The sequence below is a fragment of the Lepisma saccharinum genome, chromosome 1 (assembly GCF_977018435.1).
Source record: "Lepisma saccharinum chromosome 1, izLepSacc3.1, whole genome shotgun sequence".
Lineage (NCBI taxonomy): Eukaryota > Metazoa > Arthropoda > Insecta > Zygentoma > Lepismatidae > Lepisma > Lepisma saccharinum.
In genome coordinates, this window is record NC_139229.1 from 173427901 (window position 1) to 173455722 (window position 27822).

Below are 27822 nucleotides of genomic sequence, written 5' to 3' on the forward strand. Positions count from 1 at the left end.
CCAATTCTTGGATTTTAGAATGGAATATGCCCATAATTGAATGTAAATGCAACAAATAAGCTTTACTTAACCTGTTTTCAAAGAACTGAATTAAAATTTTATGTGGCTTAAGTTGTGACAAGAAATACGATTTTAATGCCGTGAACATTTCCAGCACTCTTTCAATGGCAGGGAAAAGTGACAACCACCTTGTTTTGGAATGGGACAGCAATTGCTTGTAATTAATATCAACAAACTCGCAGAAAGACTTTAGCTCCTCTGTTCTAACGGTATAAATTGAAAAATAATTGTACATTTTCAAGGTTATACACTCTATGTCTATTGATAAATTATCAGCTCCATGCTGTACAGCATTGTGTAAAATATGAGCTGGACAACCCACACCTAATAGATTCTCATTTAGTGATTTCTTTAGGTTGCCGTAAATATTCTTCCCTTCTCTTCGATTGACTCCTCCAAAATTAGTATTTGTATTTTCCCCTGCAAAAGCTACACACTTATCTGACAAACCTAGATTTTCTAATGTTTCCTTAACGTAACTTGTTATGGTTTCAGCTTTCTCATTTGGAGTTGTCTTTAGTTCAATTACTTTTGTTTTGATGCCACCCACTTTGTAATTGTAGTACTGTATTAGAATAGGAAACATTTTCATACACCCATGGTTACTTCCATCAGTTGATACTCCAAAACAAGAAATTCCCTTCAAACACTGAATAGTTACATCTAAGGAATGTGGAGCAATAACATTATTTATAATACACCGAGTATTTGTTCTTCCTGTCGATACTTTCTTTGCAATATCTGAATCACTGTATATAACTTGATTTAATTTTGGTGTACAATCCATAGATCTGTAGCTAAAATGGTGCCTAACTGTATGAAATGCTAGACCTCCCTCGGCTGCAAGTACACGATGAGCTAGCGCTGAAGTAGACTCTTGTTGAAGAAATATCTTTTCCAGTGGAGTTGATGAACTGGAACACTGAAGGCTTTTCTTGTGTTTATGGGATGCAATATGATGTTCCAAATCTTGACTACCTGTAACAAAATATTTTAATATTAGGGCTCGGAAGTTGATGACCTAAAAAATGTAAAAAAAAAAGACCACCCCTTAACAATGAAAGCTTGATTTTTCACAAATTACAAGAGTAGTTGAATAATTTGATAAAATCAGTTTCATGGTTTAAACTATGAAAGAAAAGGGAAAAAAAGCAGTTAAGTGCTAATGTAATTTTCTATAATTTTACTTCAAGGTTATTTTAAATACTCCACAAGTCATTCACCTCCATTCAGAATGGGCCTTGCATGACAGTAGTCAGTCAGAACCTGAAAATACAGTTTTGCTTCGTGAGCAATTGTGCTGATCACAGACCACTTAATTTCGGTTATTTTGCAATTTGTACGCGTGACCGCCAAATTTTAACTGCAGATTCGTGATTAGGAGAGCAAAAGTAGTGAGTATGTCGAATTTGAAACAAATTGGAGAAACTCCCGGTATTGTAAAATCGCTTCACAATCATGGCCTAAAAATAATAGTGCCCTCTTGAATTGACCATATTTATGATTAATGGCATACTTGCTAATAAGATGACCATGTGTGGTAATTTGGTTCTAGTTAGATATAGCGAAAACACATTTAACTCGTTTATTTTCAAATTAATTTCATTTGTACTTACCTCATATGCATAGTGAAACATTTTTCAACTTGGGATTACTTTTTTTTTTCAAATCTTGATTCACGCTGTCTATCGTCAGCTGATATGCAGTGTTACCAAACTTATGAACTGATAATTGCCGCACAAACTGTTCACAAAGGTTTTTCAAGCGAAAATTGATCCACAAACCATTCACGGAAGGTTAGGTTAGGCAAACATAGAAAATTGAATTGAAAAAAAAAAAAAAACCTCGCACGTTATCTTGTAAAACTACTGTGTGGTTGCTACACTAACACTTATTAACTGAAAAATGATTGTTTTTAAGCTAAAATTGATCCACAAACCATTCACGGAAGGTTAGGTTAGGCAAACAGAAAATTAAATTGAAAAAAAAAAAAAACGCTCACACGTGATCTTGTAAAACTACCGCGTGGTTGCTACACTGACAGGGGGTTACATAATCGAAGGCTTGGAACATTTGATTCACGTATTCCACGGTAATGGTGGCACAAGCTATCGTGCAACGGAGATACATGAATGTCGAAAATTACATTATTTACCGGCCAAATAAATTGCAGGAATGAAAAAAACACTATTCCCAGCTTCCAAAAGTGCACAGAAACTCAATTCCATAAGTACTTTCCCGTCTTTTCTCCTGTAAATTTCAAGAAATGTATTTTCGCTATATCTAACTGTTACCGGTAATTTATGTAAGGTATGCTAGCAAATGCATTTAAAATTCTTGAAACAACTGGGAGAAAAAAATGATACTAAAAATGCAACAAAAACAAGAATAATACTGCAAAAATGGACTAAAAACCAAAAGGGCAGAAAATGCAAAATAAAAACAATATTTTCTGGTTCTGACTGAAGTGAAACAGACTAGTTTCATGTTTAGTATTCTCTTCAACGCCCAGAAAAAAGATGATTTGTCAATTCCCTGACCCTATTTATGATAGCTACTCAATGAAGTACTATGTAATGAATAGTGTTATGATTAATAATAATTGCAATTTCGTTCCATCACTATTTTTTTAGCATTAAAAGTGGCATTCGATCGATTTCGATGCTTTTTGCAATATGAAATGTGTCTCAGTGTATGAAAACAACAAACAACAGATATAGGCTATTTCATCCTAAAGTACTTCCACCATTTATTCTTAAAATTTGGCTGTATGCACACACTATAAAAAAAAAAAAAAAAAACCTTGCAAATGATTTATCACACCTAACACTCCAAACACAACAATCTACAATTATAAACACTACTAAATCTCAAACAATCTAAAATTGTAAACACTACTAAATCTAGCCCTTGTAACGGTAATTTTAAATTTTGGTTTCGTTTTCAGTACGTCGTGTTTAATTTGCTTTATTTGATAATACATTTTAATGTAATGAATGGTTGCAATGTTGGAAACATGACTATTACTTTCTATATGCAAACATGTGTTCTTACTACGTATTTATCTACTTGAATTATTACATGTACCTACCTTTGTTTGCTACTGAGACGTAAGTTCCAGCAGTGCATATCTTACATTCAGCTTCATATTTGTTTCTTCCTTCCTTAAAAGCAGGATATTTTCTTCCGAGATCGTTAGTGAATTTACACTTTCGCTTCGGCATTTCATGAAAAGAAAATTCTCACCACATTTTTCTGTATCGCTCGTATGACCCACGTGTATCATAGATAAAACTTGCGGCGAATGAAAAACTGCACTCGTAAACAAGGTTAATGCACAGACTAAATGCACACACGCTATATGCGCACAGATTAGAAATAGGCTATATACGTTTCCGCTTGCATCTGGGACGCATCCAGTATCTACGCGTTCAGCGGGCAAAGCAACGAGAAGTTGGAATCTGATGACTGATTCGTGTAAAGTGTTCGTGGTTCGGATCGCAGATGATGATCAGTGAGCATTGCTCGAATACTTAACACGCCAAGTGAGGTTTTTGGACGTAAAATAACAAGTGGTGATCGTTATGCGTGGAACAATTTCATGAGCAGTATATTGACAATGGTCCAAAAAGGAGGGCATTTTCCGATTTTTCAGAAATCCGTCCGGACGCCGGACAGACACCGAAAAAGGAGGACATGTCCGGATAAAAGAGGACGTCTGGTCACCCTAGGTAAAAGATTATGTTGTCTTCATTCCTCGCTCACGTACATGCTGCTGGGCAATGCAGTGACCATACCCAGAAGAGGGCTGACTGCTGTAGACAAGAAAGGATGTGGCAAGGCGTTTGACTGTCAACCCTGGCATGCATTGTGGTTTCTGCATGAACAGGGGTGGGGTAAGGACACTATAACATGACGAGTTCTTTGATTTAACTTACGTATTGTATTTTTTGTATGTCAAGTACATTTGTTCTTATTCTCTGTTAATTGTACTAATTGGTGAACTGCTCATTCCAGAAGATGATGATCAAAGCATATGTATTTCTTCAAAGCAGTTGTACAGATTGATATTGGATGGGCAAAAGAATATTCTTGTGTTGGATGTCAGACCAGAAGCAGACTACAAAGCATCACATATGACACTTGGAAACTGCATAAACGTACCAGAAGAGATTGTTAAGCCTGGGTATGTACTTGTATTTTTTACAGTAACATTGTAATGTTAATTTGAGTGTGTATGTTTAGAGATTGGACCATTAATTGTTACGGCTGTTATCAACTGATAATGGAGTATTCCTAAAATAGCCAATTCTACTGATACATTGTTTCATTTTATAGCCAGTAACTAATTCCCATATTTTTATCAATGATGGATTCTGGGTTTGATACCTGGTGGAGGCACACTGCACAGTGGTTCAGATTCCACTTTAAACTGTAGGTCCAGTCCCGATTAGTCTATCTGTACATAAAGTGGACTTTAAACAACAGCAATTCATTTATCAGTGATGAAAAATATTGGTGTGATTTTAATAACTAATAGTATTCAACAGAAAGTATAAATGTGGATGGTCATAATGAATATATATGCTGATTTTTATGGTTTGGGTAACATCCTGGATAAAAACAGCTTGACGCTCTTATGAGAGCATGGAAAGGTGCAGTCAATTTTATTGTTATTGTATTTGATATTTCTGTTACTGCTGCCATGTTGGCTAGGTGGCTGTGTCAGTAAAGGGCTTGATACATTCTCCCACATGTGAAACTTTTGCTTTGAATCCCAGCTGGCTATCAGGCTTATAGCAGGGAGAGGGATGTCGGTCTCATCTGTTAACACCCCCCTTGTGTGAGATGTTTCAGAATAGAAAAGAAAAACATTAAGTTTATGTGAAATTTATACATTCTATTTTTTTAAATTTCATTTATTTATTATTATACAGCCCACCCACACCTGCATATAAGTAAATTTATCTAGTTTATGTAATTTTTCACTGTACATCAAAAAGTAGTAGAGATACTACTACTTTTTATATATATATATATATATACACACTCCTGAAAAAAGTTTGGAATGATGTTATATTAGACAATAGGTGATAGACGCGACACGGCCTTGGAATGCAACAACACATGGTATCTGTCTGCTGGACGTTCTCGTCTTTTCACCGATATATGCCACCATGTCTATCACCTAAACATGGTGACATTTTGATCATTTTTGAGTTACAAATTAAAATGTGCCATCCTTCTATTTTCGAGTGAAATTGCCATGTCACACAATTTGCATTGGACTCAGTGAAGCCTTCTGAAATTTGTAAACACAACACAAAAATAATTTATGTACAATATAGCTTCTAATAACCTTTTTTCTTAATGAACTCAGAAATAACCAAATTGTCACTTACCATGTTTTACAACCAAGCCCTTCATATATCAAAGGAATAAATGCCAGTGATTAATCTGCAATTAGAGCTTTGTGGTGTTATATTTTTCTCTCTCTCTAAACAGAACAAGTGCAGCTGGTATAGAAAAAGAACTGCAACATGAAGCAAAAGAAAAATGGAAGATCAGACAAACCTTTGACCTGTTAGTGTTGTTTGATTGGAGAACCAGAAAGGAAACATTCTCAACAACTTCAAAAGTCTTCCTTCTGAAAAACATTTTGTTGAAGGTAAATATTTTTTTTCCAGGGCTTTATTTTTGTATAAATGTAAAGGTAGACAAATTTGGTGTTAATGGAATTTCTGACCAAAGGGCAAAGGTTTTGCAATTTCATAAATATCATTACATCAAATTATTGCAGTAATGTTCTGTTCCACATTTACACTATCTGAACATTATTTATTTCTAGAAACATGATGTTATGTAATATACAGTGCAAAAGTCGGAATCACAAACCTTACTGCTGCAGGGTGGGGGAGAAGGGAAGCAGAGGAGCCGTTATATAATACAGAGGTGTTCACCATCCGGATGGTGACATCATAAGGGCAAAAAGAACAAAACATATTTTCATTTAGCAAGAAGACGACGATCAAAGTAAAAAATTATTTTTTCTTTCTTCGAAATTTTTATTTTTGTCAAGCCCCCACGTAGGCAATGCTGGTACAAGAGCATTCAAAATTATTGCCTGCATTATGTGTTCCATTCTTGTGTGAAGAATTGCACATTTTGTGCTGATTCTTTCAGAGAGAAACATGTTTTCGAATGTAAAAACCGGGCTTGTTTTCTGTGGGAAATTTAAAATCTCCCCCTCCCCCCTCAAATATAGCAAGAATGAAATTAAACTTTTACTAATGAGATACCCCAAGGTTCATGTAGCACTCAAAATGTCTATCTCTGAACATTACTTGAATATGTTCCCAAAATCAAAAACATTCCATGTGACGTGTGTCACATTAGGTGTTTAATGATAATTTATATGGAAATTAGTGCAGGGTGATTTTGCTTCCTTAATACTTACTTACTTACTTACTTATTCTAATCCTCTTCTACCGATTGGTGTCGAGGTTTTGTAGAGAGCTCGCCATCTGTCACGATCTTCTGCCAACTTCCTTCCTTCACTCCACGTGATGTTCCTCCTGCTCAGGATATCCTTCGTTCCCTCATTCCATGTCCTACGTGGTCTTCCTTTCGGTCTCTTTGCATCCAATCCTCCCATTCTTGCTTCCCATACCTGTTTAGGTATTCAATGTTCAGGCATTCTGCTGAGGTGTCCAAACCATCTGAGTTGTGCTTGCTCAACATCCTGATATATTGGTTTTGTGTTTAATGTTATTCTGATTGTTTGATTTCTGATTTTGTCCCTTCTGGTCTTTCCCACTGTTCTCCTCAAATATTTCATTTCTACTGTTTGTAAGTTTTGTTTTTGTTTTTCATTGATTTGTACACAATCATTTTTGTTTTTTGGCTTGTTTCCTTTTTCCCTAAAAATCCTTTGTTTATGGCATAATATAATCTGTTTGTATTCTTTATTCGAGTGTTTAATTCTTCATCTATTTTTCCATTACTATTGATTGTAACACCTAGATACTTAAAACTTTGTACTTGTTTTAGCTCTGAATCTTCAAGGCTTCTTATGCAGGGTTTTTCTATTCTCCCTATCCTTAACACAGTTGTTTTATCTTTGTTTATTTTCATATGTTTCTTTGACATATTACGATTTATTATTTCTAAATTTCTTTGTAGGTTTGCTTGTGAATTTGCAAACAATACAATATCATCTGCATATAAAAGTTCAGATACAGTTACAGTTTTCAGTTTCCAATTTCCTACTTTGAATTTTCTCATCTTTAGTTTTATTTCTTTCAGAACATCATCCATTAGAATGATAAACAAGTATGGGGATAAAATATCACCTTGTCTTACTCCTGTTGATGTTATGAATTCCTCTGATCTGTTATTGCCAGTTCTGACATAACATCTATTTGTTCTGTAGAAACTTTGTATTGCTTCTACTAATTCTTTGTTTACATTGTTTTTCTTTAGGGTTTTCCATAGCTCTTGCCATGGCACCCTATCGAAAGCATTTTCCAAATCTATAAAGCATAGGTATAATTCTCTATTGTATTCTATAACTTTCTCTATTATTTGCCTTATTGTAAATATGTGATCTTGGACACCTCTACCTGGTCTGAATCCACTTTGTGTCTCCTCTAATTTATCCTCTATTTCATGTCTTAGTCTAGTTTCCAAAATTCTTGAATAGACTTTGCCAGGCACACTGAGTAGTGAAATACCTCTGTGATTTCCGCATTCCCTGTTATCTCCTTTCTTATATATTGGTATTAGTATTGATATTTCCCAATCTTTCACTATCTTCTTTTCCTTCCATGCCACATTTATTATTCTGAGCAGCAAATCTTCTCCTTCCTTTCCCATATACTTGATCATTTCTGGTGCAATGCCATCATGACCAGCTGCCTTTCCTAGTTTCATTCTACTAATAGCTTTCTTTAACTCTTCCCGTGTGATTACTTCTTGTTCTACATCTAGTATATCTGGTTCTTCAGGTCTTCTCTCCTCCTCCTCCTCCTCCTCTTCATTTGGTACGTTTCTTTCGTTTTCACTTAACAATTTTTGGAAGTAGTTTTTCCATCTTTTCATTATTTCTTCAGAATTTGTTAATAATTTCTTATTTTCATCGTATATAAATTTTAAAGGGCAATCTTTTTGTTTCCTCATAACTAACTAACTAACTAACTCTCTAGCCTTCTTAAACCCGAAGGTTCATGGCTGCAGCAACACAGGCCTTCCATCTGTCCCTATCTTGAGCAAGATCTATATACTCTTTTCCATCCCTACCGATTTCCCTTAGGTCCATCTCGACGTTGTCCCTCCATCTTCGTCTTGGCCTTCCTACTGGTCTCTTACCATCATATTTACCAACAAGAATCCTGAAAACTCCTCTTTCCTCTCCCATTCGTGCCACATGGCCTGCCCACCTAAGTCTTCTTGATTTAATTATTCTAATAATGTCTGGACATGAATACAAATTATGTAGTTCTAAATTATGTAACCTTCTCCACTCACCTGTCTCCTCATCCCTTTTAGGTCCAAATATTTTCCTAAGGATCCTATTTTCAAATACTCTCAATTTATGTTCCTCTTTCAATGTAAGGGACCAAGTTTCACACCCATATAATACTACAGGCAAAATTACGGTTTTGTATTTTAACTTTGTTTCCTCATGTTCTTCAAAACTTTGTGCCCGGCCCTGTGGCCGAGTGGTTAGCACATCGCGCTGCGACGCCAAGGGTCCCGGGTTCGAATCCCGGTCGGGCTTGGTTGTTTGTGAATGTCCATTCATCAATTTCATCATTTCATCACTCATCCCCATCTTCGCAAATTAGCCAAGAGGCACAAAACGCGAAGTAAAATAAACTAAATCAATCAATCATTCAAAACTTTGTAAAAAGGTTTTTGATTTTCCTTACGATTTTGCTCCATATTTCTTCCAAATTGCTCCCACATTTCTTTCTTTGCCTCTTGAACCACTTTCTTCACTTTATCCCTCTGCTTTCTATATTCTTCAAATGCCTCCAGAGTACCCACAGACAGGTATTTCTTCCATTTTTCTTTCTTATCTTTTACCTCTGCTTCTATTTCTGGATTCCACCAATTTGTTATCTTCTTCTTGCTTCCTACTCTATATGTTCCACATACTTGTTCAGCTTCAGATATTATTGCCCCTTTCCATTTACTCCAGATTTTTTCTAAGTCCTCTTCTCTTTCTTCTACATGCTCATTCGCTAGTTCTTCTTTCACTTTCTTTCTAAATTCTTCTTGAACATTTTTCTCTTTCAACTTGTATACCTTTATCTTCTCTCGTATGTTGTAATTTATCGTTTTCTTCCTTCTATTCATCCTTGATGTCTTACTTTTAGCCCTATGGTCATATCTAATATGAGAAGTTTATGACCAGTGTTTACTTCTGGCCCTCTTTTAACTCTTGCATCTCTTATGAACTTTTTCATATCTCTCCGCACAATGATGTAATCTATTATAGATTTTTCATTTCTACTTGGTTCTTCTCTAGTATATTTGTGTATGTCTTTATGTATATACATAGTGTTGGTGATAATCAGATCATTTATTATGCTGAGTTCCAATAGTCTCTCTCCATTGTTATTTATAACTTCTTCTCCATACTTTCCTATTACTTTTCCCCATCGATCAGTTTTATTTCCCACTCTGGCATTCATATCTCCTAGGATAATAACTTCTTTATCTATGTCTTCAATAGTTCTTTGTAGTATTTCATAAAACTGATCTTTGTTGTTTGAAGTTTCATTCTCGTTAGGGGCATATACAATCACTAGAGTTAATTCTTTCTGCTCTAAAATGTCTACTGTCATTATTCTCTCATTTATAAATTTCCATCCCTTGACATTTTCCTTTCTATCTTTATGTATCATACATGCCACTCCTGATCTTGCTCTTTCTTGTTTTGGTACTCCACTGTAGAATAGAAGAAAGTTTTCATCAAGTTCTTCAATTCTTTTACCTTTCTTCTTTGTTTCTGTAACTGCAAGGTATTTCACTTTTGTTTCCTTTATCTCTCTTACTAATTCACATTCTTTCCCATTTAGACCCCTTACATTCCATGTTCCAACATTCACTGAGCCATATCCTCGCCAATTCGTCGTCGTCGTCGTCGTGATCTATCCGGCTTGCTCTCTTGTTCTTCTTTTAATCATTGTAGGTTCAAATGTTCAGGGGATTGGCCTACAGCATTTTAGCCCAGTGGAGGGGCTGCCTCCTTTCTGCCTCTGGGCTTGCAGTGAGCATAGCTTAGCTGTTCTTAGCTGTTCTGCTCTACGTTTTACGGGTAGAGTTAAAGTCTCACACTCCAACCCCCAACCTGGGGGACCAGGATTTTCTTTCGGGGTTTACTCCCTTAGCCTTTGAAGTTCCCCTTCTCCACAAGGCAGTGGTTTCCCTCTTCTCCCAAGAGGGTGGGTTGCCTCTTCCGCCATCTCTGCCGTTCCTAAGGTCTCCTTCTCCGCCACATATGTCGTTGAGGTCTTCACCGTAACCCTGGCAAGGGGCCCTTACAAGGTGCTACCATCCGGAGCCAGATGGACCAAGGTTTTTTATAGAGGTATTACTCCTCTAGGTTCCTCCGCCTCCTCAGCCGTTGAGATGACCATCCATCTTCTTCCGCCTTTGGAGCCGTTAACCTGCTTCCTTAATAAAAGAGAAAAATACCTGAATAACATAAGCACTTTTTATTGTTACACCTCTGGATCTCCTTACTTAATATTTATTTATAAATCCTTAAATTTACAAGTAAATGTATGATGCAGGGAGTGTGTTGTGTCATGAAATGCAACAATCTATAATGTTTATGTTCTTTTCAGTAAAAATGTATTATTCAATACAAACTATGCATGCATGCATGTGCCATGGCTGAAATGAAGTCCATAGAATAAAATATAATTGAAAAGTTTTGTTTCCTTATGTATTTGTAGTGGGATCCAGGAATAATTTATAAGAGAGAACCATTGCTGTTGGAAGGAGGATATGAAGATTGGTTGCTGACTTATCCTCCATATTCATCCAATCCAAATGTAATTTCGCCTTTTGGAGATAACGGTCCTTGTTTGGATGATCTTCTAAGTATGTATTATCAAGCCTAATTGTTTTTTTTTAAGTTTTTGATTCCCGTAACAACTATCAAAAGTATTGATGCTATGCCAGTCAGATACGTATCTCAAAATTCAAGGGAATTTGATGCCAACTCTGTGGGTGAGCATATTAAGTGGTCAACATAAGATCTTACCATCAAAGTTCCCAGGTTCAAGTCCTGGAGTGTGCATGGGTATTCTTTGTGAGTGTCCCTTCATCAGTTTCATCTAACCATCAATCATCCCCATCATGCAATTAGTGAAAAATGGCCTAAAATAACAAATTACAAATACAAGATAATTTGATAATATATGCAATTAATTCCTGTGTGGTTAATATAATTACATTGGAGGTAATTATGACTTCTTTAAAGTAGGTATACAGTAGATATATGTGAAACACATGATCTTACTTTGTAAGGTTCTTCAGTTCTCGCCAGGGCATTGACATTCGTTTGTGTTTTAATTTAATCATCGTTCATGGGCGTGGAAGGCAAAGGGCCAATTTTCGAAATTTGCCCAGACTACGTGGCATAATTAATGTGCCATTTCCTAAGAAACTATACACTATATTTCAGTTCTGTCTTTTTTGTTCATTAGTATACCTCTAAAGGTATTACATACTCGAATTACAAGACAATGTATCCGTTGTTACTATTATTAACAAGAGCCGTTATACCTTGTGACTTTTATATTTTAATGCAGTCTCACAAGTTAATATTGTCTGAATTAAATTTTGAATTGATAATTATAATGTATATTTTACAGATGACATTGAGTACCCAGTACTAAATGAAAACACGAACGATGAGTCTAGTCTCTTGAGTGCAATGCAAAGGATTGAGCAGAGTCAGTATCCAGATATTTCATCCCTTGTACATACACCGAGTGTGAACAGATCAATAAAGCCTCGCACTTCTATCTCCGAAGACCATTTCAGTAGTTCAGACATGGCGAATCACTTTGGTAGTGACGGGGATAACAATAGGAGTTCAAATTACATGCCCGTTGTGGACAGAAGCTTAAAAGCAAAGGCAGTTTTAACGTACGAGGAGCGTGCGAAAGCTATCGAAGACATTTTAAAAGCAAAGGAAGTTGTCGCGGATAACTCTGTGGAGCTTGAAAGACAAAGGTTGAATGCTGAAAAGGACTGGGAAATTCTTCGCATAGAGAAAGAGAAAGAAGCAGAGGAGGAAATGAGAATGCAACTGCAGGAGAAGGAAGAAGAACTGATTCGGAAGATTATAGACCTTCAGGAAAAGCAGCAGCAAAAGGTAAGTTGATATTATTGCTTGCACTGGCACCAGGAATTTTTGAAATAGCAATAACTTTGGGAATTTTTTTATGTGAAGGGGAAGGTAAGGCAGAATTTCAGTGTGAATTCAAGCCACAGTTGGATGTATCTTCCAAATTAGTTGTAAAACTGATATTTTTTTTATTTGCTGTGGTTTTTATATTTATTTCCACAATTTTTTTTCAGTTAAAATTTTTATTGTTTTTGAAGGTTCCAACTGTTTTTATTTGCTAATACAGTTGTGTTCAGGTTCAAATCACTGTTATTATTCAGGGTTCACTGGAAACCCTTGGAAAGATGGGGAATATCAACCTATGACTAAAGAAGTCTTTGTAAATTACCTGAATGCATGGTCTGAATGTGGATTTCTTACATATTTGTAAGCACTAATTTTCTAGAACAGGTGCTACATGTAAAATGGAATGCTAAATCATCATTAGTAGCCAAAAGTGACAGAGAAATGACGTAAAATAAACAAAATCAAATGAAAGAAATGCTTTTTTTTTCCTATTAACTGTAGCCAGTTGTTGATTGTTTCCACTCTAAAAATGTACTGTAAACTGAGTTGAATTAAGTTAAAACACTACAAAATAGCATGGAAATTTCTCTTCAAATATCTGGAGAAATCTTGGTCTCTCATGGCCAAGTCTATCATATTTCTGCAATATATTCATGGTTGTTCAATTTTGTATGTGAAGTGTACATGCATGCCAAATGCATAGTAAGAGTGTAAAGTATATCTTAAAAGAGTATTTCGATGCTTCCTTTAAAAAAAAAATTGAAACTATCTATTCTCAATTCAACGCTGTATTGGCCAGATGCCTCAGTGGTCAAGTAGAGTGAGAATAGGGCACACGATCTCAGCATGGTCCCAGGTTTGAATCCTGACATGATGTTCCTTTGTGAGACTTTCTTTATCAATTCCATCCAATCATTGTTCATATCCATATTCGTAGTTAGCCTAAAGAGGCAAAGAGGCAATGTGAAATAATCAAAATGAAAAGAAAGTCCATGTTGCAACAACTCCTAAAGATCCAAGGCCTGTCATCGAATTTTCGTTGGCTGATGTATGTTCATCTCATTGGGTCTGATCTGACCAGAGAAAAGTATGAACACATGGCAGATATACTGTATTTCTTTTATCATAACTTCGAAGTAACAATAACTTCATACATTGTACCTGTTGCATGTGTTGGATATAATTTCAACATGTGACATTCTTACTACATCTTCATCCCTTAACTGGTTGGTTGATCACCCACCTTTGCTGACACATATGAAAGTGAGGTTGGCAGTCGGTAGGTAGGCCCTGGCCTTCAAGGGCTTGTGTCATGCGATATTATTGTTTTCTTTATTATTATAATAATGTTAATGCACATCCAAGTGTTCACTCACTTTCTAAAGTTTAATTTCTTTGTGCAAGAAAATTGAAGCAAAGTCCATAAATTCTCTGTAATTTTAACAATATACTGCTTCCATATTTTTTTGTATACGCTCAATGCACAAAAAGTAGACACATGTATTCACTTCTAAACATTTGATTTATCCCAACTCTGTGCTTGAACGGTGTTACAAATCTTATATATTTTCCAGGATAAAGAGAATGAGTTACTCAAGAAGGAGCTTGAAGAGTATAGAAACAAAGAGCTGGCACAATCTAAAACCCCTCCAACTCCAGAGAAAAACCTGGTGATAGAAGAACGAAGACTTCAGGATATAATCAAGACTAAGGAAGAAGAAAGGAAGAAAATAGAGAAGGAGCGTGAGACAATCATGAACAACAGAAAAAATAAAGACCAAAGACAGGAAATGGAGTAAGTTGCATTCAGTATAAATTGTAGACAGACAATAAGCTAATTTATTTACGAATATAGGATATGCCATATTTGCCGGCTTATAAGATGTACTTTTTCCCCTTTAAAATAGGTCTGAAAAACAGTATCTTATACGCCGATACTCAGTTTTTGATTACATTCATTTCTGGAAATCTTCTCTGCTCTGATTTGGTCGATTTTCTTGCAGTGTGTGACAAGGAAGATTAAAATATATTCTTTCCTAGTTAGATTAGGTAAGTTATTTGTTGAAAGTAGACATACATACTACTTTATATTTGAAATACTGGAAATTAATTACAAATTCAGTGCCCGCAAATACGGTACATTGTGCCAGCCTCCGTGGCAGAGTGGTTAGCACATCATGCTATGATTGATGTGCCTGGGGTCCCAGGTTTGGATCCCATCCTGGGTGTAAGTGTTCTTAGTAAGTGTCCCTTCAACTTTATCATATCATCACTCATCCCCATCTTCACGATTAACCAAAAGTGGCAGAAAAGTTAAGTAAAATAAACCAAATCAATCAATTCAATACATTGCTTTACGTGGACTTGAAAGTGGGACATCAGTGCTAGATAGAATTTTGATATTTTAAGAGAATCCAATTTGATGTTTTTGGTACAAACACTTCTGTTAATTAAACTGTTCTCATACTGTATGGCATTAGACTTGAACTACTTTTTTGTAACTTTGTGGATATTTTTTTATTTTATTATATTAGTTGTTTGCATATTGGTAGGATTTGCTTCTTTTTTTTTTACGATGTTTGAGCATAGGATTTTAGGTTATATTTTGTAGGGGTCCATGTTCTAGTGTTTCAGAGACTTTTCTGGCTCCAAAATGTCAGAATACAACTACATTACAACAATGGTTAAAAGTCTAATTCCATACAGTACGAGTCAACAACAACTAAGCACCTATGATGATGATCTACAAGGGTCGTTCAAGGTTGACCAAGACTTTACTTTCTAGAAAAAAATTGGAAAGTCCTACAAGCACCAAACTATGTGAGTTTTTCAAAGAAATCCCCCTGAGCATCCAGGCATCATGTCAGATCCGCGAGTCTTTTGACGTAGAAGAAAGTTGACTGCTGTCAAAGGTCTTTTCTTGCAAACGGCACCCTTCATCAATGTGCAGGAATACTGCTCATTAATCACGACCCTTTCCCAGTCGGACAAATGTGTCTATGCGGTTCATTTGTCAGCAACTAGAGTTCTTTGCCAAACTGTTGACATCATTCGTACACTTTCCTGTGACATTGTTTGTTTCCCATACTGTGCTTGCAATCTTCTCAACTGGCTTCAGGTTCTCCTTCACAAGGAATTTGATCATACACCGCTGTTCCACAGCTACAGACACATTACTTGCCACCATTTTTGCTAACACTACTGCGCATGTGCCAACTACATAGGGGCGAATACACACAACTCACGAAGGATGAAGGTACATCCTCTGGCAGTTTTATCGTTCTCCAGCTATTTACCACTTTTGTATCCACAAATGTTTGTCAACGTTGAATGACCCTTGTATGTTGCTTTCAAAGAATATTTTAATTTCCTGTACTTATCTGGGCATAGGATATACACATAGATCATAACCTATCCTCTGTGTATTTTTTTTCAATGTGTGGAAACTTTCTTTTCTAGGAGGATACAAAAGGAAAGGCAAGAAGAACAGAGGAAGAAGAGAGAAATAGAGGAAGTGAGGCAAAGGCAAGAACAAAGGATAGGTGAGTATTTTTTTTACATGTTCAAACTCTGATATAGTTCTCTCATTAATATTAATAGAATGGTACCTCGATTTTACATTTTTCAGCAAAAAAAAAAAAAATTAAAATGCTGGAAAATGTAAAATGTAGGAAAATTTTATAACATTTTGCTATTTGCAACCATCAAGATTAAATGTATAATACAGTAAAGTACCCAGGAACGTAAAAACGGGATTCCACTGTAATTTTAATGTGTCTCAGGTAACACAAATATTGAAAAAAATATATAAATTTACTTCTTTGTACAAAGTAAGAACTTTCAATGTTTACTTGCAAACAGATGTATTAAAATGCCTTTCAATTTTTGGTGACTTAAAGCAGTTAGTTTAAAATTGGATGTTTATTTTGAGCCTATGTTAACCCAGCCAGTTACTTAGTCATTGAAACAATGGATTAGATAAAATTATTTTTTTTACAGGAATTCATAAAAGAAAACGTTTACGGTACAAAATCGGCAAAGTTGATGAATTGAAGGCAGTGATTAAATGAGAATACATAATTATTCCGAAAGAAATTATTCTTGATGTTAGCGATTTCACTTCACGTTTCTAGCACTCCCTGCACCAGAACAGTCATCAGTTTAGAAAAAACATTGACAAGGAAAACATATTCATGTCTGCATTCATATTTTAAATTTTGAAAATCAACTTTGTCTTAATAAACACTTATGTTATAATCATTCAAAGTGTGTATACATTTTTTTGGCACCTCCTGTATATGCATATGTTTAATTAGTGTCCATGACAATATTGTTTCTGTAAAACAAAATTATATTAAAAATAATTTCCTTGGAGTATGGATATGTATCTGAATTTTGTATTGGAGAATTTTTATATGATAGTTCATGATATATATACACTTCAGGAGGTGGAACAAGAAAGGTAAATTTTTATATTTACATTAAGAAGGCAGATTGTAACTGTTGTAAAGGTAAAATCAATGACAGGCCATGACTTTTCAAGGAAACATGCTACAGTCGTTCAAATCTTGCTATCTGAATTAGGGTATTTTACGTAATGTGAACTTTAAAAGAAATTTAGACCTCCTTGATAAAAAGTAAGAAGTAGATATCAGAAGGTGGTGCCTACGTAGCGCATGTGCGAAAGCTATAGCCTCTGAATTGCAGCATGTTTAGATTCAAATTTGATTGCACATGGATACATGAGTCACATCCTAATACCCGTTAGACACATGGAAAAGATTTCTCTACAATCGATGCAATTTCTGAAAGTTTCTCCTAACCATGGGCTGTGTCCTGTGATACAAAGGTGCTTTCCCAGTGAAGATCTTAGGAAAATATCCCTCCGCATGCTTGCTGAACTATGTTATGCTATCAGTAGCCTGGAAACTTCAAAAGAGCACTAGGAATATGTAGTGTTTGTTTAAAAGGTATTGAGTCTAAATACGGAATTAATTGAAAGTTAAACTTGAATTTACCTAGTTTAAATTAGGAAATGCATCTTTCTTTTACATATTACATGCTATAGCACAGTAGCCCATCTTAATCAGCCACCACTGAGAAGTTGAAGGGGCAGAAAGTATTGTCACAACAAGGCTGTCCACAGTAATGTAATGAGTTGCGTGCATCAACACGCCCAAACACACATTACATACAGCCGACCTCCATGATGGAGGGGTTTATCACTGCATGCTATGATACCAAGGATCCCGGGTTGGGATCCTGGTCTAGGCATGGGTGTTCTTTGTGAACATCCCTTCAATTTCAACATATCATCACACAACCTCATCTTCACAATTAGCCAAAAGTGGCAGAAAAGAGAAGAAAAAAATTCAAATCAATCTGTCATTACTAGAGCCCGGAAGTTCAGGCATTTATTTTCGTTAAAATAGGCAGGCAAAAAGGCACTTATAATGTGGAAAATAGGCACTAAAAATGAAAAAAAGGCACATTTGGAAGTTGCTTACTTTTATCTATAATCTCTGGCAAAATGTTAAAATCTACATTGGGAAGAGCATTTCAATTTTCTCCGTCTTGATTGCTCATAACTACAAGGTGTTTTTTTAAGTTCTCAACATTCATTGATAGTCGTCTGTCGGAGAGAATGTTTTTCATAATAGAAAATGATCTTTCTACTTCGATAGAAGTTATTGGAGCATACATAAAACAAGCTAATGTAGCTGGACTCATTTCGGTAACAGCATTTTCACCTTTTAGAATATCACAAATTGTTTTTAATTGTTTCAGGTCCTCATTTGCACTAGCTACCCGTTTGCACTTTTCCGCAACAGCTGACCCCTTTTCTCCTGGCACTTCCATCATCTGCTGCATAGATTCCTCAAAGATTTTCATGGATGCTATAAGAGTCTCGCCTCTTTTTTCTAGCTTTGTAATTGTCTCTGGCAATGCACCGTAATGTGTAAAAATAAACAACAGTTCATTCTTGAGTTCTGAATAGCACAGGAGTTTTTTCACTTCACGAATCGAAGCCGCTTCATTTTCTGGAAGAGCATCGATCACCTCACTGATTTTTTCAAGGTTGTTAGCATAATATATAGCTGCTGATATCCAGGTTCCCCATCTCGTCAAGACTGGTTCCGGAGGTAAACTAAGCTCAGGCGCAACTTCCTGAAATTTTCGGGTTTGAGAGGGAGATTTCAGAAATATCTTCTTTGTGTTCGAAATCAACCTGTCCTCTTCTGGGTGCAACACTCTAACTTCTTCGGCGATTCTGTGCATTGCGTGGGCTACACATGTGATATGTAGCAAGTTCGGGAAGAGAATTTTCAATGCTCTGGCAGCCTTCTTCATATAGGGAGCTGCATCACTGATAAAAAGTAACACATCATCATGATGTACACCATCTGGCCAGAGCAGAAGTAGGGAATTTGAGAATAACTGAGCTATTGACGAACCATTGGCTCTCTAGTTGTTCTGACGTGAGAAGAAATGACGAGGATTCTCCGCATGTTGGTTCCATAGTTCCTATGATGACGTTGGCTATGTAGCGTCCCATAGCGTCATCTATTGAAGTCCAGATCTTTTTTCCACCAACTTCAGCACAAATTCTTTGCAGAGATTCTTTGTAGCAGACGCTTAAATATGTTTTCTGCAGCGTAGATTCCGACGGCACCGTTTCTGTAGTGTATTTCTTCTTGGAATTTCCTCAGTGACTTGTTTTCCACTTTCCAGAAAGGTATTCCTGCTTCCATGAAAGCTTTGCACAGTTCAAGAGAAAACTGAGATTGCCTGTTGGATGAAGTGCCCACTGTTGAAATTAGGGATATCTTCTTCTGTCCGATCATTTTAGCAGCTGCAGATTTATGTTTTGCTGTTGACACATGCTGAAATATAAAGTATTTTTTCTCATGGTTGATTGTTTTTTCACATATCTTGCAGAGAAGAATAGTACCGTCTGTCGAAAATGTGCTTTCACCAAATTCACACACGTAACCATGTAACTTACCACTTAATGGCACACTAAATTTCGCCATGATGACAACTACACGATCCTTTCCCTCCAAAGTTCAGAACTAAACTAAAGATAGAGAACTTGATTTTGGAATCCATGCAAAGGCCCTTGGGCATTAGTGCTGTTTCTTGTCAATAACCTCCGGACACGGACGCTGGACGTGATCACGTAATTGTGCAGGTGTTCTGCAACAGGTATTCATCAGTCAATCATGCACAAAGAAATGTTAACGGAAAGGCAATATCCTAAATCAGCATGAAATACTTTTTTCTCACACTTTTCTCCTTCAGCAATGTTGAAACATACCTGAGTTCAATATTACTTTAATAAGGCGAAAATTATTCACATAATAAACGGAAGAAAAATAAATGCCAACAACATTTTTTGGGAGAAAAATAATTTATCCTACACATTTTTTTAAAAGAAATTGTTAAATTTCATTGAAAAAGGCAAAAAAAGGCATTATAATTAAAAATAGGCAGTGGGGTCCCAAATAGGCAAAATAGGCAAAATGAAAAGACTTCTAAAACATTTGAAACAATATAAAAAACGTATATCCGGAAAAAGTTTATCAATATATGCAGTAGATAAAAAGAGGCATTTTGCCGGGCTCTAGTCATTACATACAAAGTAATTTTCCACGTTGCATGAATAGTGCTGTAGTTTATTTATTATTTTTTATGCAATTTATATTTATTGTTATTATATTTACTTTGCATTACTTTCAGGTGAGGGAACATATTATACAAAACTAAGAGCAGATCTAGCAGACACGGGAACAGGAATGAAAAGGTCTCACTCTTCTCCAAATATAGCCCAGGTAATGATCCTGTATGTTTGTGTGTGTATATATATATTAATCTCTACCAATATTATTTGTGAAGGAAATATCTATTAAAACCAGATGTTGGTTGTGCTGTATATCTGCCTGGAGACATCATTTAGAAAGATTTATTTACCAATTAACTTGGCTGCTTTGCCTGAGGATTTCTTCTAACAGTTAGTTCGTTCAGTCACAGGGCACTGTGGTCAGTTGTGAATGCACATATTATCTTTACATTCAATGTTCACTGTTGAATGCAGTTTGTTGCAAATAAAGGTAAAGGATTAGCCTCTAACTGTTCAGTTTTTTATGCATAGCACAGATGTGGTTAAAAATCACTACTTATGTTTGCATATATATATATAAAATGAAAGAGGGGAGAGGAAACACTCACCGGACCAAGAAAAAATTCAAATTTTCGTGATGGTATGTAACATCTTCAGGAGTAGAGAGACGTTGTAGAACTAAGTGACTAGAGGGAAGAGTAAGCATGACCTGCAGTTTTGCCAGGTCCCAAAGGAAAAAAAATTGTTGACAGTACCACAAAAAAAACTGCAACACTTTTTTTTCCTTTGGGACCTGGCAAAACTGCAGGTCATGCTTACTCTTCCCTCTAGTCACTTAGTTCTACAACGTCTCTCTACTCCTGAAGATGTGACATACCATCACGAAAATTTGAATTTTTTCTTTGTCCGGTGAGTGTTTCCCATCTCCTCTTTCACTTTTTATTTAGCCCTTGTGGCCCTCCTTCCTTTTATCCTATATATAATATATATATATATATTATGTGAATATAAAATGTGAAATAGACTCTTAAAAATGAAATTTATTGTTTATTTACCGACATGACACTCTCTGAACTTCGAATTATCCTGCAAGTTATGCGATTCACAGAAAATTGATTCATTTTGCTGTAAATATCTGAGAAGCAAAAATGGACTCCTTTATACAGGAATAAACTTAATACTCTGTTAACTACATAAATGTATTATTAGAAGAGATATGTTTATTTTGTGTAATAAGTGGAGTTTTTAAATCAAATTTAGGATTATATTCACAATTTTCAAACCAAAATCTCATTTTTACGAACTGCTTTTGATCCGATTTTTCGCCGCTATAACACTGACATTTTATTTTATTTACCAAAAGTATGTGCCTTTATCAATAGCGTAAACTAAAACAAATTACCTTCTGTAAAAATTGACTGTGAATCATCAACATTGGTAGGCTGATAAAGATACAATTTTTGCAGATAGCAGGGAATCGGTATTTATTTGTATATGTCCTTGTTTTAATTGTATTGGAAATGTAGCTGTTGTGTTCCTCTGGGATGGTAGGTTATATCTTGTATACTTAGTGTCTTAGTGTCAATAGTATAATAGTGGCTGTGGTGGCTCAGTCGGTAACGCGTCTGACTACAATGCTAAAGGTGCTAGGTTTGATCCCCGGCCGGTTCAAATCCGGGAACTTTTCTAACGATGGAAGCGGCCCTGGTGCCCACCCAGCGTCAAATAACATGGGTACCTGGGGGAAACCCTAGGGGGTAAAGGTGGTCAGGGGCATGATGCTGATCACATCACCCCGACTCACGACCGGATCAAGAAAGTGTGGGGCGTTACCCCCACACCCCCTATACGCCTTCATGGCATGGTGCTAAGCACAGGGGAACACTTTACCTTTACTTTTTTTTTACCTTTTACTTAGTGTCAATATCTGTGCAATATCTTTAAACATAGTAAATTTTATTGTTATAAGAATTGTAAGCATAGTGGTCCGTCACATTAGAAAGATGATGTTGCAATGGAAAGTCAGTAATTAACATTCCCTATTTTTTCTCTGAATGTATTAACCAGAGCAAGAAATCAGTTTAGTTTAGTTTAGTTTAGTTTATTTGCATCCAAGGACTACTGTGTGCATACAAATAACTGTACATGGTAATATAGGACATGCCAATACATTACAATAGTATTTTAATATATCTTACACATACAAATACAGAATACAATACCAAGAATTGGGCCTTACTTCGGTATTACATCAAAATCACAAAAACAAGCATAACATGAGAAGATATAGAACAGTACAGTCTACTACTAGGTGACACTAATTATCCAGGTTCCTTTGACATTTAAATTTATAAGAAGAATATTTGATTATTCTACGTTACATAAAGTTATATACATTTTGTCTTATGTAAGAGTCGCTTCCATGTATTCAGCTATAGAATAAAGAACATGCTTCAGAAGCATGGATTTTATCTTGTGCTTGAATATGAACAACTTTGGTTTCCTCACATCTTGTGGTAGTTTGTTAATGATGTCAATGGATGAGTTTAAGGGACCTTTTGTACTTAAGTTAAGCCGGCAGTGTTAGATGTGAAGTTTGTCTTTATTTCTGTTGTTTAGCCCATGCATTTCCTCATTTGTGGCAAAGTTGGAAATACGAGGGTGGTTCAGCATGCTCCGCCCCTGACCCATTTCCATTGATAGTAGAGACCTGTAATTTTATATGTAACATTGTTCATTCTTTAGACTAATATCCACAAAGTTTCAAGAATTTACAACCATTTCTCTCTTTGTTACACGTTGATGATCAGTAAGAAATGTAGCCACATGTGATACAATGGAAAAATCTGAGGTCCGAGCAGTGATAAAATATTTACTCAAGAAAAATCTAACACTGAAAGACATCCATGCAGATATGGTGGGAACTCTTGGAGACTCTAGTAACTCATATGATCCAGTGAAGAGATGGTGCCGTGAATTTAAATGTGGTCGGCAGACCTGTGAAGATGAGCATGGTGGTGGCTCATCTGCAACGGTGACCACAGCAGAAATGATTACAAAAGTGCATGACATGATTTTGGCAGACCGGCGAGTGACTGTCCGCCATATAGCAGACACATGTGGCATCTCAACTGGCAGTGTGCATTCAATTTTTCATCATCATTTGATAATGGAAAAAATCTCTGCACATTGGGTCCCGAGAATGCTGACGGTCAACCAAAAGGGGACACGTCGTGTGACAAGTCAGAACCTGTTGCGGACAATAAAGGCTGACAAGCCAAAGTTTCTGAAGAGATTTGTTACAATGGATGAAACGTGGGTTCACCACTTCGATCCCAAAAGTAAACGCCAAAGCATGCAATGGAAACACCCCCAAAGAAATTCAAGGTTCAACCATCAAAGGCCAGAGTGATGGCATCTGTGTTCTGGGATGCAGAAGGAATCCTTTTGATAGATTATCTCCAACAGGGAAAGACAATCACAGGTGTTTATTTTTCAACCCTAATTGAAGAATTACGTACTGCCATCAAGGAGAAACACCGCGGAATGTTCGCCCGTGGTGTGTTGTTCCATTGTGACAATGCTCCCGCCCACAGCTCCCAAGTTGCGGTGGCTGCAATTCATGCAGCAGGGTTTGAAATTGTCCCTCATGCCCCTTATTCTCCAGATCTGGTCCCCAGTGACTTCCACCTGTTCCCGAACATGAAGAAACACCTTTGTGCAAAACATTTTGCCAGTGATTCCGAGGTTATGGATGTTGTGAATGCTTGGTTACAGGACCAACCAAAATATTTTTTTTCTGCTGGGATTGAAGCACTGGAAGGCCGATTGGAAAAGTGTGTTAATGTTGCAGGGGACTATGCTGAAAAGTGACAGTGATTTGGTTTTCCTACGAGGGTTCCTTCTATGTCAGGGGCGGAGCATGCTGAACCACCCTCGTATGTTGCTTAATGTAAATTAAGCATTCATAAATGTGCATGTAAGGGAGAGTTAACACATTAAATTTACGGAAAAGTGTTCTACATTTTATGTTAGGATAGGATATACACTACTTTTCCACATAATTGCCAAGTTTGGTGAGGCACTTGCCCAAGTTAGAAATGCACTTTTCCATGCTGCTGCAGTAGAAGTCAGAGACTTGTATATTTCACCACTCATGAACTGCAGATTTCACTTTGTCATCTGTTGTGGCCTTCCTCCCGTGGAAATGTTGCTTCAGGTGCATCATTTCACCCTGGGTTCAAAACCCACATCAAAGCAGTGGAAGTATGTGGACTCCCAAAACATTTTGAGCAATTTCTTCAGCAGGCAAAACTGTGTACAATTTTTTTTGGAACAAAAGTGGCATCATACATATGGATTTTCTGCCGTTGTGTAACCATCATCAAGTTTACTACTGCTAGGTTCTGAAAGATTTGCATAATGCACTCAAGAAAATGACCTGTTGATCACTAAAGGCATTTTGCAAGACAATGCACATCTGCATGCTGCCTGCATGATTTGCACACTACAGGAACTTGGCTAAGAGGCCAGCATTTCAACAGTAACAAAGTGATGAAGCAAGCAGACTGATCTTGGCTCCAGCATGTTGAGAAATCTTTCTACAAGGGTCGTTTGAAAAGTTATAAGAATGACAAAGGAAAAGACAGAGTTACCTGTTGAATTTGGTTTTATTTTTCTACATAGTCTCCCTTGAGATCAATGCACTTCATCCAGTGATGTTCCAGCACCATGACTCCCATCACGAAATGCAGATTCCTCAATGCTTGCAAAATAGTCCTTCACTGCTTCTTTCACGTCTTCATCTGATGAAAATCACTTTCCACGAAGGAATTTTTTAAGCTGTGGGAAGAGATGAAAATCTGAGGGTGCCAGGTCAGGCGAATAAGGGGGGGGCAGCAAAATCGTACTTTAATTGGGCTATTTTTGCCATTGCAACAATACACATGGGTGGGCAGGCATTGTCCTGATGAATGATGATTTTCTTCTTCTTCAATCCTGGTCTCATTGCACGAAGATTTGTCGCCAGAAAGTTAGCATAGTAATGTCCACTGATGATGGATCCAGTTGGGAGATAATGTATCAATAGGATACCCTTAACTTCCCAAAAATCGATGGCATGTTTTTTCCAGCTTATTTGATCTTCTTCGCCTTCTTTGGTGGTGGGTAATCATGAGGCTTCCACTGTTTTGATTGTTCTTTTGTTTCTGGAGTGTAGTAGTATATCCATGTTTCATCTGTAGTTATGAATCTTCGCACAAAATCTGTTGTGTTCTTCTTAAAATGGGCTAGACATTCATTGGACACTCACATCTGAGTTCGCTTTTGATTGACTGTTAACAAACGTGGCACCCATCTTGCAGACATTTTTCTCAACCCCAATTCTTCCATCAAAATATGGAACACCCATTCACTTGAGATGCCTATAGCTTCAGCAATTTCACGCACCTTCAGACAACAGTCTTCCAACACCATATCATAGACCTTTTCAATAATTTGTTCCGTTGTTGCTGATTTGGCCTTGCACTAAAGGAGTCATCATCTAAGCTCTCATGACAATGTTTGAACTTGGTAGTCCACTTTGACACAGTGCAAATAAAGGAGCAGAGTCCCCTAAAGTGTCATTTCCGTTTTCACAAAGTACTGTGCTCAATTTTCTCCATTTTACCCTTCACTCGCACATGCTCTGCTGTTCCTGCCTCTCAACACAAAATAAATGAAGGTACTCTTGCGATACTGTGCACATGTTCCCTTGAAGGGTGGGGAACTGTGCCCATCCCCCAAGGCTAATGGTGTGTCACCCTCTATACTAATACATTGATAGTTATCTCGTTTATTATTATTATTGTGTTTTGTTATTCTTCGAATCGTAATTTCAGATTTTTTAAAATTTAAATTTTTAAAAAAGGTGATAAAATGAACTGCAATAATTACCGTGGAATTTCTCTACTCTCCACAACATACAAAATATTGTCTAACATTCTTTTATCAAGACTAACATCATATGCTAATGAAATTATAGGTGATTATCAATGTGGATTTAAACGTAACAGATCAACTATGGATCAAATTTTTCACATCAGACAGACACTTGAAAAAAGTGGGAATATAATCAAAATGTCCATCAGCTATTCATTGATTTCAAAAAAGCATATGATTCGGTCAAAAGAGATAAATTATATAATATATTAGTAGAGTTTGGTATACCTAAGAAGCTTGTTAGTATGATAAAAATATGCACCAGTGAAACAGAAAGTAAAATTTGTGTGGGTATTAATATGTCTGACAAATTTACAATTCATGATGGGTTAAAACAAGGAGATGCATTATCTCCTTTGCTCTTTAATTTTGCCTTAGAATATGCTATTAGGTAAAAAAAAAGGTAAAGTGCTCCCCTGTGCTTAGCACTACGCCATGAAGGCGTATAGGGGGTGTGGGGGTAACGCCCCACACTTTCTTGATCCAGTCGTGAGTGGGGGTGATGTGATCAGCATCATGCCCCTGACTGCCTTTACCCCCCAGGTACCCATGTCATTCGACGCTGAGTGGGCACCGGAGCCACTTCCAACGTTAGAAAAGTTCCCGGATTTGAAGGTAAAAGAAACTAAAGAAGGACTAAAATTAAACGGTGTGACTCAGTTGTTAGCATATGCAGATGATGTAGACTTACTGGGGGATGATACAAATACAATTAAGAATAATGCTAAAATATTTTTCAAAACTGCTAAAGAGATAGGTTTGGAAGTTAACAAAGAGAAAACTAAATATATGCTTACAGGCCGAATCCAAGTGTTAGGTAATAATCAAAATCTAATTATTGATAACTCGTTTGAACCAGTTTCCAAATTCAAATACTTTGGAGTAATATTAACAAATGAAAATTATATTAAAGAGGAAATAAAAAATAGGCCTAATTCAGGAAATGCATGTTACTTCTCTCTTCATGAACTTTTGTCTTCTCGTTTAATATCTAAGAAACTAAAAGTTAAAATATACAAAACAGTAATTTTGCCTGTAGTATTATATGGATGTGAAACTTGGTCCCTTACATTGAAAGAGGAACATAAATTGAGAGTATTTGAAAATAAGATCCTTAGGAAAATCTTTGGACCAAAAAGGGATGAGGAGACAGGTGGGTGGAGAAGGTTACATAATTTAGAACTACATAATTTGTATTCATGTCCAGATATTATTAGAATAATTAAATCAAGAAGACTTAGGTGGGCAGGCCATGTGGCACGAATGGGAGAGGAAAGAGGAGTTTACAGGATTCTTGTTGGTAAATATGATGGTAAGAGACCTGTAGGAAGGCCAAGACGAAGATGGAGGGACAACGTTGAGATGGACTTAAGGGAAATCGGTAGGGATGGAAAAGAGTATATAGAACTTGCTCAAGATAGGGAAAGATGGAAGGCCTGTGTTGCTGCAGCCATGAACCTTTGGGTTTAAGAAGGCTAGAGAGTTAGTTTGTTAGTAATTTCAGAATTGAATGTTTGTTGGCACTTTTCAGAAGCAGTATGAAATATTTCACTGAACTCTTTTATCTGAAATCTTCCGAAGTCTCTGAAGTAGTTCTGTGACATCTCTTGGCTAAGAGAAAGCAGAGGCTAAATTGTGATGATTGATCTAAATACTTTGACAACTCTTCAGTAAATCTGAAAAACTTTTCTCAGATAAGGAGTACAATTAAGAAAGTCCTCTTTTC

At 36.4% G+C, this 27822-nt stretch overlaps 1 protein-coding gene across 2 annotated transcripts in view; it reads left to right on the plus strand.

Moving 5' to 3' along the window:
- The window catches only part of Usp8 (Ubiquitin specific protease 8), a 78159-nt gene that overhangs the window by 27488 nt on the left and 22849 nt on the right, over nucleotides 1-27822 (plus strand). For both annotated transcript variants that reach the window (XM_083142839.1, XM_083142833.1), the window contains exons 5-11: nucleotides 4078-4246; nucleotides 5566-5728; nucleotides 11028-11175; nucleotides 11952-12457; nucleotides 14071-14291; nucleotides 15956-16038; nucleotides 20237-20328. In XM_083142839.1, the coding sequence (XP_082998965.1) occupies nucleotides 4078-4246; nucleotides 5566-5728; nucleotides 11028-11175; nucleotides 11952-12457; nucleotides 14071-14291; nucleotides 15956-16038; nucleotides 20237-20328 (1382 nt within the window). The remainder of the gene's footprint in view (nucleotides 1-4077; nucleotides 4247-5565; nucleotides 5729-11027; nucleotides 11176-11951; nucleotides 12458-14070; nucleotides 14292-15955; nucleotides 16039-20236; nucleotides 20329-27822) is intronic.